This window comes from Phaseolus vulgaris, chromosome 2, assembly GCF_000499845.2.
Source record: "Phaseolus vulgaris cultivar G19833 chromosome 2, P. vulgaris v2.0, whole genome shotgun sequence".
NCBI lineage: Eukaryota > Viridiplantae > Streptophyta > Magnoliopsida > Fabales > Fabaceae > Phaseolus > Phaseolus vulgaris.
Genome location: NC_023758.2, coordinates 31648856 through 31661286, shown reverse-complemented (window position 1 = coordinate 31661286; position 12431 = coordinate 31648856). Strand labels below are relative to the sequence as shown.

General features: G+C 34.0%; 1 protein-coding gene across 2 annotated transcripts; it reads left to right on the top strand.

The window, feature by feature from the left end:
* The first annotated feature begins 2941 nt into the window (after window positions 1–2941).
* On the top strand, window positions 2942–7329 carry LOC137811458 (cation/H(+) antiporter 18-like). 2 transcript variants are annotated; one of them, XM_068613224.1, is made up of 5 exons: window positions 2942–3058; window positions 3135–3220; window positions 3858–4096; window positions 4758–5759; window positions 5860–7329. In XM_068613224.1, the coding sequence occupies exons 3-5, from the start codon at window positions 3896–3898 to the stop codon at window positions 7063–7065; spliced, it is 2409 nt and encodes an 802-aa protein (XP_068469325.1). In that variant the 5' UTR covers window positions 2942–3058; window positions 3135–3220; window positions 3858–3895; the 3' UTR covers window positions 7066–7329. The 2 variants fall into 2 exon arrangements, with proteins under 2 accessions (XP_068469325.1, XP_068469326.1); XM_068613225.1 differs by lacking the exon at window positions 3135–3220 and having other exon boundaries at window positions 2969–3058.
* Window positions 7330–12431: the final 5102 nt, after the last annotated feature.

Sequence of the window (12431 nt, the reverse complement as noted above, 5' to 3'; positions counted from 1 at the left end):
AAAATTCTAAAAATATTTTTCAGAATTTATATTCCGAATTTTACAATCTAAAAGTAAATTTCTAGATTGATAAATGACTTTTGAATTTTAAAATTTATAATATAAAGTTAATTTATGAAATTTATAATTTGAAAGTCATTTATATAATTGGAATTTGAAAGTAATTGTAACTTTCAAATTCTGTAATTCACAATACATGATTGGTTTCCAAATTCTATCTTAATTAAATGAATTGAAACATGGATAAAATTTTAATTTCTCATTAGTATAAATAAATTTTTTTATAATTAATAATTTTTTTTATTTAAAAAAAGTCTTATGGGATTGACCTATTTCTTATACGGGTCAGTGAAATGAAGTTGCACTCCTAGCGTGGGGTGGACAAACCCACATTGTCATCCCTAGTGTCATTAATAGTTGGCATCAACAAAGAAAGACCAAAGTCAAAATTAAACCTTAATAACAATAATCATTAATATTTACAAGTGAGATTAAATTATAAAGATAGTAGACTTGTATTAAAGATGTTGGGTCCAATAAATCTACTACTTGTTAGTATAAATAATAGTGTATTTAATTCAGTAAATAAAAAAATATTGATGATAATTAAATATTAAATTAATTTGAGTTTTGAAAAATCTTTGCAAATACATTGATACCTCATTGGCCAAGCCATGATCTTGCACAGAGAAATCAAGACTCTAACATCCCTATTTTATTATAACTAATAACCATAATATATGAAATATCAAAATTAATATATAAACATACTACAAATATGTTTCTGACTTTTTCATATATTGTTTCAAAACACATTCCTCTTCATAGGACTTTAAACTTTACATAAAATTCAAAAAAATATTCAAAAGAAAATAAACATTTTCATCATCCAGCTTCTTATTGTTGTCACCATAACATCATCTACTATTGTGTAAATAAATCATCATAAATTAACAAAACAACCACAAAACAAAACGTAAGCTAGTTATTTTTAAAACTTATAATATAAATATAACTTTAAACATTCACATAAAACCATCAATTCTTATGCATTATCACATAAACCATTAAGTGTCTATCAAAATTTACAATTCTGTTATTTTTTACGTTAGACTTGCCTCACAACACATAAACACATGACTTTATTTTCAAAAAAAATCGTCAGTCGATATTGATAAAAAAAAATAAAAATTCAAGTAACATTAAAATTTAAATAATTATAATAAAAATAATCTCGATTAGTAAGTTTTGCAAACATCAAATGATTTTTTTTTCATAAATTTAAAGAAAAAATAATATCAATCAATATCAACTATAAAATATCGTGATTAATGTTAAATAAAATTTTAAATTTATTAAAGTTTAAAACACTTTATTTAAATAATAAAATTATAATTCATAATTTAAGTTACTTTATTTAAACAAAACATTTGCAAATAAAACAAATTGAGTGATCAATTCAATGTATTAATACTTAGAAATTGGAAATCTTAATCGAAAAACTACTTCCACTGCAAGAAGAAATGATAGGAAGCTTTTAAAATTTATTTAATATTTTTTTGTTTTGTTTTGAATATATTAAGTCCTAATTATTTGAAATTTGTTAATATAACGCCAAATTGTGTTTTTTTATCTCCTTAATTTAAGTAATTGAAGTTATGGTTTATACGTGTAAACTGACCATTTTAATTAATAGATCAAATAAATTTGTAACATATTGTAATACTATATAAAAAATACGATAATTAAAAAAATTGAAGGGATATTTTTTAATTTAAGTTTTTTATAACGATTTTTTTTAATCTAACTTATCTATTTTTAAATAAGAAGTTAAAAAGATATGAATGAGCTTTACCAAACTTCTTATTCACAGTAATTATTAAAATATGAATAATTTTATCTTCTTTTGAAGAAATGAACTTGTATTCTTAATTTTTAAGAGATATAATTTTCTTGAATTTATTTTGAATAAACTATATAATAAATAAAACTATTTTGGTAAATTTGTTTTAATAAGTAATACATTTATTATTATTTGTAGAATATGGATAAAAATAATGTCATATAAATTGTTACATGCATCACATTTCTTCATAAAATTAATTAAATAAAGTGTTTTAAGAGATTAATTTGTTAAGTTTATAAATACAAACAACTAATATTATTATGCTCTAAGTAGAAGATATTTATATTTAGTTAAAAATTAAATGTATTTATTTTTAATAGGGACATTTTTTAGATAAATTTGTTACTAATGGTAACTGATAAATGCTTAAAAAAAAATACACTTTGTTACGTCTTTCCCCCCTCTATATAATAAAGTCTTGTACCAACTACTTAAATTATAAAATAAATAACATCAATATGTTTTTATGAATCTTCTTTCTAATCACAAATTCATCTCTCCTTCTAATAACTTAAAAGAAGTATATTTTTTAATAGGCACTAGCCACTGTTTATAGCGGTGGGATTCCTGATTTAACAGTAGCATGAAACAGTCACTGTCTGCATATTAATTAATTAAATCAATATTTTAAAATTAAATTAATTAAACATGTCACTGTGAAGTGGACAACAGGACTTTTTGCTGTTCAAGATCCACCACTTCTTTTTTAAATACTCACTAATTCTTTCTTTTCTTTATATTATATAAAATTAGTGGGATTAAATGTATTTTAAAGTATAGTGTGTGTGCATTAAGAATAAAGAATATACACAATGATTTAATTTCAAACTATCATTAAAAATCAGTTTAATGAATATTACGAGGATTTGTTCTGTTAACTAATGTTATAAATATACTTATTAAAAAAAATAAAAATAACGTATTAAAAAATATAGTTAGAACTCAATATTTTATTTACATAAAAAAAAAGTCATATACTATACGTGAATCCAGGGAAAAAAGTCAAAGATAAAGATGGGCCCGTGAATCAGTATAAAGCATTGGAATCAGAAGGTCAAAGTTATCATGCACACAAAAAAAGCGCTTATGTGATGAATTTGGCAGAGTTTTGTTCAATCTGGTGTTGAAGTCGGCGCTCTCTCGTAATCGCAGGTAAGTGCTTTTATCCATTTTTGGATTACTCGCGTTTTTTTCCTTTCCGTCTTCTCAAGAATCACTTTTTTCCTAGGAATCAAATTTGAAGAGCATTAGGATGAACAAGTGAATCCGATTCATCTTCTTCTTCTTCCTTCACCAACCATTCACGTTGAGCAGGTGTTTTTTCAGTGCTCTTCTTTTCTTTTTCTTTGTTTCTTAGGTAATAATCGCCTTTGTTTTCAAATATTCCACCCGATTATGCGCGCAACATGCAAGTAAAAATGACTGCTAACGATGTGCCTCCTTTTTAACCGGTTTCCGTTCAACTCAGCCACTCCCAATTATGCTTATTATTATTGTTTACGTAAGTTTATTATATATTATTATTAACACAAAGGTTTGCGATCATAAGACTCTTAACAAATTCTTGAGAACCGGTTTGCGATCATGAGACTCATATATCGCAATTCGTTCGTTTGTGTTTTGGGTAGAATGAGTTGTTCATGACTGTGTGGGAGAGCGATTGTCCTTGGAAAAAAAGTTGTTACCCTGATTTGGAGTTTGTTCCCGATTATTAGTCATGGTTTTTTTTTTATTTTTGTTTTTTTACGGAGTATCTTGTATTGCGAGATTTACGCGGTAGCTTCTTGGATGCTAGCTAAGCTGTATCTTTTTTTTTTCTCTCCTGTTTACTAACATCCTTTCTTAATATTGGCACATCTTGTTATCAGATTGTTTTTTTTTTAATATTTTAATGTCCATCAAAGAGAGTTGCATAAGATAAGATTGAGATCCCTGTTTCTGCAAATTTTAGGTGGATCTGCCGTCAGTTGTGGATTTTGGATTGTTGAAATGGCTTCCAATGCTACATCTGGAAATGCTTGCCCGGCGCCTATGAAAGCCATCTCAAATGGCGTGTTTCAGGGTGACAACCCTCTTGATTTTGCGCTTCCCCTTGCTATTTTGCAGATATGCCTTGTTCTTGTGGTCTCAAGGGGACTGGCATATCTTCTAAAACCTTTAAGGCAACCTAGAGTTATTGCAGAGATTATTGTAAGTTCATTTCTTTTCTTTTAGTTTTAATCAATCTAATTATCTTAGCTTATATTTTGTAGTTCATAATACAATAAATAGCTAACGGGGATTGACGCATGTGGTCGAGTCATTGTTCTCACTATCTGTGATTTGGTTCCACTCAAATTTATTCTGTGTTGGTAGGTGTATGTTAATTTTATAATCAATCCTTGCCAAGGTTGGTTGTCTTTCCTGACTTTATAAGTGGTGTGCCTTCCCCCTAATTTAAACTTTTTTCAATAAGAAAACTAAATATTATTTATTTGTATTAGTAATACGTGGTTCTCTCGTTTTTTTCTTCTTCCGTTTAGTGGTTACATGGAGTGCCTGGCAACTGGGGCTAAGTGTGAGCAATATGGCTCGTAGGGTTTGAACCTGACATCATTTACTTCTTAATCAAGTTGGATTGCTATTAGGTTACGAGGCACTTGTCATGTGACCAGAACTTTTCATGTTCCATATTTATATAATTTCATAGTCTCTAGACTTCACTGTGTTTCACTGCTCTAAACGAGTCTCACATTTAATATGAAATCTATCGTGTAGAATGCAATATGATTTTAAACAATGCATAAGTCAGGATAGATGTTAGTGCCAAAATATGTACAGTGATTTTAATGTGTAGGACTGCTATTGACAGGGAGGAATACTTCTTGGTCCATCAGCACTTGGACGGAGTAAAAGCTATATGCAGGCAGTTTTCCCATCCAGGAGTCTTACAGTATTAGATACTCTAGCAAACATTGGCCTTATATTTTTTCTATTCTTAGCAGGCCTGGAGTTAGATCTTAAATCTCTTCGTCAATCTGGACACCGAGTCCTTGCTATTGCTATGGCTGGAATAAGCCTACCCTTTGTAATGGGAATTGGCTCATCATTTGTTCTAAAACAATCAATTGCCAAAGGTTCAGATAGTGCCGCATTCCTTGTATTCATGGGTGTTGCTCTGTCCATTACTGCATTTCCTGTATTAGCCCGTATTTTGGCCGAGTTAAAACTTTTAACCACAAATGTTGGGAGAACAGCTATGTCAGCTGCAGCAATTAATGATATTGCTGCCTGGATTCTGCTTGCTCTGGCTGTTGCCTTGTCAGGCCATGAACGATCTCCACTTGTTTCATTGTGGGTCTTCTTAGCAGGGTGTGGTTTTGTCATTTGTGCATCAATCATTGTCCCTCCAATTTTCAAATGGGTGAGCCAACGATGCCATGAAGGTGAACCAGTTGAAGAGATATACATATGTGCTACATTAGCTGCTGTTCTGGCTGCAGGGTTTGTCACAGATGCTATTGGAATCCATGCCATGTTTGGTGCTTTCGTTGTTGGAATTTTGATCCCAAATGATGGACCGTTTGCCAGTGCTCTTGTGGAGAAAGTAGAGGATCTTGTGTCTGGTCTATTTCTGCCACTCTATTTTGTGTCAAGTGGATTGAAGACTAATATAGCCACCATAAAGGGGCTGCAATCATGGGGTCTTCTGGTTTTTGTTATATTTACGGCTTCTTTTGGAAAGATTCTTGGGACTACTGTTGTTTCCCTTCTCTGTAAAGTATCTCTTAACGATGCTTTGGTGTTGGGGTTCTTAATGAATTGCAAAGGCCTAGTTGAATTAATAGTCCTCAACATTGGTAAAGATAGAAAGGTAATTTCAATTTTCTTGCTCTCATTGTTCCCTATAATCAGTTTAACAAGCTGCACTTTACAGTCTATTACCGTGAAATGTTTAATATATGCATTTGCAGGTTTTGAATGATCAGACCTTCGCCATTATGGTTCTTATGGCTGTTTTCACTACCTTCGTCACCACTCCTCTTGTGACGGCTATCTATAAGCCTGCAAGGAAGCGATCTGATTACAAATATAGAACAATTTGGAGGAAAAATGCAAATAGCCAACTGAGGATTCTTGCCTGCTTCCATTGTGCAAGAAATATTCCATCAATGATAAATTTGATTGAGGCTTCAAGAGGAATCCAGAAGCGTGATGGTCTTTGTATGTATGCAATGCACCTTAAAGAATTCTCTGAGAGGTCCTCATCTATATTAATGGTACACAAGGCAAGAAGAAATGGGTTGCCATTCTGGAACAAAGGTTGTCATTCACATTCTGACCAGGTTATTGTGGCGTTTGAGGCTTACAGGCAACTAGGTCAAGTGTCTATCCGGCCAATGACCGCCATCTCATCTATGGCTAACATACATGAAGACATTTGTGAAACTGCTGAGAGGAAGGAAGCCGCAGTCATTATTCTTCCATTTCATAAGCATCAAAGTTTGGATGGTTCACTAAATACCACTAGAAATGATTTTCGAGGCGTTAACAAAAGGGTACTCGAGCATGCACCGTGCTCAGTTGGAATTTTTGTCGATCGTGGGCTTGGTGGTACATCCCATGTCTCTGCAAGTAACGTTTCTTATCGTGTTACGGTGCTTTTCTTTGGTGGTGGTGATGATCAAGAAGCCCTTGCTTACGGAGGTCGTATGGCTGAGCACCCTGGCATCAAATTGGTGGTTATTCGCTTTGTAGTTGAACCACCGAATGAAGGAGAGATTTTGAGAGTTGATGTGGATGACTCCTCCTCTGGCACCACATCAATCTCACAGGATGAGAAATTCCTCGATGAATTTAAGGTGAAAACAGCCAATGATGACTCCATCATCTATGAAGAGAGAAGAGTTAAAAATACTGCAGAAACAATTGCTATTATCCATGAGTTTAATAGCTCCAGTCTGTTTCTTGTGGGTTCAAGGCCAGTCAGTGAAGTTGCATCTGCTCTGAAAAGCAGTGAGTGCCCTGAACTGGGACCTGTTGGTGGTTTGTTGGCCTCACATGATTACCCCACAACAGCATCCGTTTTGGTAATACAACAGTATAACAACGGGGCACCAATAAATTTTACCTCGGAAATGGAAGAACATTTACCTGATGGGGATTCAGGTTCTGTTTAACGCTTCTCTAGCTCTGTTTTGGCTCGCACGCCTTGTTTAGGCTTTTCTGAACTCCATGCACATAGTTCACAATTCCACCACCAAACAAATAAAAAAGTTCAGAATTTTAATTTTCTCAGGATTGGAATTGATTTAGATTAATAATTTTATGATTGGACTGAGTTGTGTGGAGATTTATGGTGAAAAATTAGGATTCTAGCTTCAATTCCAATTTCCTATTGTAGTAGGTTACTACTATGAATGGTTAAGAAATACCCTTGTTTAGTTCCTAGTCTTTACTCTGCTATTGTTAATCACTCCTCTAATCTATTTCAACTTCTCAAATAATTACAAAACACATATATTAAAGGAAAAGAAAGAATAAGGTAAATCCCTTGTGTATAGTGAACATATAGGGTTATGTTTATATAGGAAAAGAAACATATGGGCTGAGCCCATTACATAAATATGAAATATCTAACAATATCTATAATATCAAATAATATCTAATTATATCTAATAATATCTAACACTCCCCATCTGGTGCATATAGATCATATGTACCCAGCTTGTTACAAATGTAATCAATCCTAAACCCTCGTAAGGGTTTAGTAACAATATCTGCTAATTGATTATTTGAATTAACAAATTCAGTCTTAAATCTCCCAATATAATCTTTTCTCAAATGAAATGACAATCAATCTCAATATGTTTGGTTTGCTCAGAAGTAGCCAGGCCATAGCTATATATTCTACTTTTGCACTAGATCTTACCACAACACTTTGTTTCTTGCTCTTCTAAGAGATCACGTTATCACCAATGGAGACACAATAACCAGAAGTTGTTCTTCTATCAGATGGAGATCCTGCCCAATCAACATCTGAATAACAAACGACTTTAGTATGGTTATTATGACCATATAACAAACCTTTTCCAGGAGAGCCTTTAATGTACTTCACTATAAGAATGACTGCATTCCAATGATCTTCACATGGAGAATTAAGAAATTGACTCACCACACTAACTACAAAGGAAACACCAACTAATCTCCTGTACTTCTCAGGATCTGAAAGAGGCTCCCCTTGATTAGGTAGAAGCTTGTCATTGGGATCCATGGGAGTATCAACAGATTTCGAATTCATCAACCAAATTTCCTCCAAAATATCCAATGCGTATTTTCTTTGAGAGATAACAATACCAATATTGGATTGTGCTACCTCAATCCCCAAGAAATACCTGAGTTTGCGAAGATCTTTGGTCTGAAAATGTTGACAAAAGTGTTGTTTTACTTGTGACAAGATAAATACACCCAGCACTCGAGTGACGATAAAAAAACTGAATGATCTGCTTCACTGCGAGTCATACCAAATTGTTGAACAACATTGCTAAATTTTCCAAACCAAGCCCCAGGAGACTGCTTGAGGCCATATAAGGATTTACGAAGACGACATACCAATCCAAAAGGCTCCCCCTGAGCAACAAAATCGGGAGGTTGCTCCATATAAATTTCTTCCTGCAAATCTCTATTAAGAAAAAACATTTTTGACATCCAATTGATAAAGAGGCCATTGTTGAAGAGCAGCCATAGTTATGAATAAGCGAACATAGGCCATCTTTGCCACTGGAGAAAACGTTGTTAGAATATATGACTTTAAACTATAAGGGGGGTGAATGGTTTAAAGAAGGATTTCGAAAACTTTTAAGCCTTGAATGAAATTACTTCGAGAATATCTTGATAAAGAAATCAGTTTTTCAAAACACAAAGCTAAAAGCACAACACCAACAAAACAATCGGTTGTTTATACCAGTTTACAAATATCAAAACTGAATTTAAAGAGTTAAGGGATAGAGAAAATGCACACAGAGATTTATACTGGTTCACTCTAAATCCAGAACTACGTCTAGTCTTCTCAGAAATCACTGAGGAACACCACTAAGCAATCAAACATAGATCACTTACAACACAACCAAGAAAATGACATTGATCCCCTCAAGACACACATTTCTCTTGGCCAACACACCAACACTAAGAATGCTGATCTTGATCCCCTCAAGAACACACAACACTTCTCAGCAAACACACAAAGATTCTTGTTCAACAAATACAAGGATTACACTTGTTACAGAAGAAAATCTAAAATCAGTACAAGCAAAAATCCTATCTCACACACTTTGATCAATCTCAATCTATAAGCAATCTCAACTCTTTGAAAAACTCAAAAACTTGTGTTAATTGTTATTACTCAAATATGTTTTTCTAAATATATTCAAAGATGTTGTTTGTTATCAAATCTTAACAAACTTATTCATTGCATTTAAAAGATTGGTCAAAGCATTAAAGACTGGAGCGTAATCAGTTAAAACATTTAAAGCTCAGTAAAAAACAAAAACCACTTTTCTGTTATGGTACCAAAACAAACAATTGGTTGTTTTCTCGAATCAATCGGTTGTTTTGGTTTTAACAGCTCAACCATTTGAAAAACAGTTTTCAATCTTTTCTAAAAACACCTAAGTATAAAACAATCGGTTGTTTCGACAAAACAATCGGTTGTTTTTCACTTAGTTTGAAAAACACTTTTCTTTTAAAAAGACTGAGAATTCCTATGCTTTGGATTCGATCAAGGGTGAATTACAAAACTCAAACTACCCCAGATCCTATCTAAGACAACTCAGCAACAACAAACACAACCCTTCAACATCCTTCAAAGGGTTTTGGATTCTTCAAAGCTTGAACACCACTTGGTTCAACAATCTCCCCCTATTTGATGAAGACAAATCCCTGGTGCTTGTGTTTGACTTGATTGAATCTGAAGCAGTACCTGCAAAAATAGCATATCTACCATCCAATGCTTCTTACAGCAGTAGGTTAGTTTTTTTCACACATTTAAAACATAAAACCTGATAAACAATCGGTTGTTTACTTGAAACAATGGGTTGTTTTTATTAGTAGTAACAAAAAACAGTTTTATATCAGAGATTTTAACAGAATTAAACAGTTTCAGATAAGGATACACAAGAACCAATTAATTCTCCCCCTATTTGTCTTCACAAATAGACTTTAACAGTAACGACACAGATTTAGGAGAGATTATTAAGATCAAGGATACCTAACTCATTTCTTAGGAAGAAAAACCTCTCTTTTGGTAGTGGTTTCGTGAAGATGTCAGCTAGTTGTAGTTTGGTCTCCACAAACTTCACTTCACAGTTCCCATTGTTTACATGATCCCTGATGAAATGATGTCTTATCTCAATATGTTTGGTCCTTGAGTGCTGAATTTGATTTTTGGTAAGCATCAAAGGGACTTTGCTGATCTTTAATCCAAAGTCTGCAAGTTGTTGTTTGAGCCATAGAATTTGTGCACAACAGCTTCCAACAGCTATATACTCAGCCTCAACAATAGAGAGAGCAACACATGCTTGCTTTTTGCTATGCCATGAGATTAGGCTTGAGCTAAGAAGGTTGCAAGTACCACTTGTGCTCTTCCTATCTAGCTTGCAACCTGCAAAGTCAGAATCTGAATAACCAATTAAATGAATTGGAGAGTGAGAAGGATACCATAACCCAACAGTTGATGTTCCTTTTAGATATTTCAGAATTTTGTTTGCAGCTTTGAAGTGTGACTCTTTAGGATTTGCTTGATATCTAGCACAAAGGCACACGACAAACATGATGTCCGACCTACTAGCTGTTAGATATAGCAACGAGCCAATCAATCCTCTGTATTTGGTTTGATCTACACTCTTTCCAGCAGAATCAACATCCATATAGCTGTTTGATGGCATTGGAGTGCTTGCTTCTTTACAGCTTTCCATTTCAAATTTCTTGAGAATCTCCTTACAATACTTTGATTGACATAGAAAGATCCCATCCTTTGTTTGCTTAACCTGCAATCCAAGAAAGAAAGACAATTCTCCCATCATAGACATTTCAAACTCACCTTTCATTGCAGCCACAAATTCTTCACAGAACCTATCTTGTGTAGCACCAAAGATGATGTCATCAACATAGATTTGTATAAGAATTATTTCTGAATTTGACTTTTTGATGAAGAGAGTCTTGTCTATCATTCCCCTTTCATAACCATGTGATAGCAGAAAGTTGCTAAGCCTCTCATACCACTGCCTTGGAGCTTGCTCAGTCCATACAAACAAAGCTTTCTTCAACTTGAAGACATGATTGGGATGCTTATGATCTTCAAAACCCGGTGGTTGATCCACATACACTTCCTCATTGATGTAGCCATTCAAGAAACATCCATTTGGAAGAGTTTGAAACCATTCATACAAGCAAAAGCCAGCAGCAGCCTCACAGCCTCTAACCCAGCAACAGGGGCAAAGGTTTCACCATAATTTATGCCCTCCTCTTGATTGTAGCCTTTGGCAACTAGCCTTGCTTTGTTCCTTGTGATCACACCATCTTCATCTAACTTGTTTCTGAATACCCACTTCGAACTTATAATGTTCATCTCATCTGTTCTAGGGACAAGAAACCATACCTCATTCCTTGCAAACTGATTCAGCTCTTCATGCATAGCTTCAACCCACTTCTCATCCTTGAGAGCTTCATCAATTGACTTTGGTTCAATTTGTGAGACGAAAGTTGTGTGCCTGCAGAAGTTTGAGATGAAGCTTCGTGTGGAGACACCTTCCTTTATCTGCCCTATGATGTTTTCCACTAACAGATCTCTAGGAATCCTCCACTCTTTGGGCAACTCACTCTGTTGCAGAATTTCAATCGGTTGTTTCTGCGAATCAACCGGTTGTTTTTCTGCACAAATTTACAGCTTCTCCAAACTGATGCTCTGTTCATCCTCTTCAGCTTTGGTCTTCGGGATTTGGATGTTTCTGTGATCTACCTCATCAAAGACATCGTGAACTGATTCTTCTACCGTCATCAACCTCTTATTGTAGATTATGTATGCATGACTTGTGAGAGAATACCCTATGAAGATGCCAAGATCCGCTTTCTCATCAAACTTTCCCAAGTTTTCCTTTCCATTGTTGAGAACGAAACAACTGCAGCCAAAAACTCTGAGATGGTTGATGTTAGGCTTCCTTCCATTGAAGAGTTCATATGGAGTTTTCTTCAAAATGGGCCTAATAAGCACTTTATTCATCACATAACAAGAAGTGCTCACTGCATCCGCCCAAAAGTACTTAGGAAGAGATGATTCACTAAGCATTGTCCTTGCTAGATCTTCAAGAGACATGTTCTTTCTCTCTACCACACCATTCTGTTGTGGAGTTCTTGGAGCTGAGAAGTTGTGCAGAATCCCCATTTTCTCACAGAACTTACTGAACTTCTCATTTTGGAATTCTCCTCCATGATCACTTCTAATAGAGCCTATGTTGCAGTTCTTTGTATTTTGTAACCTTCTTGCTAGCTT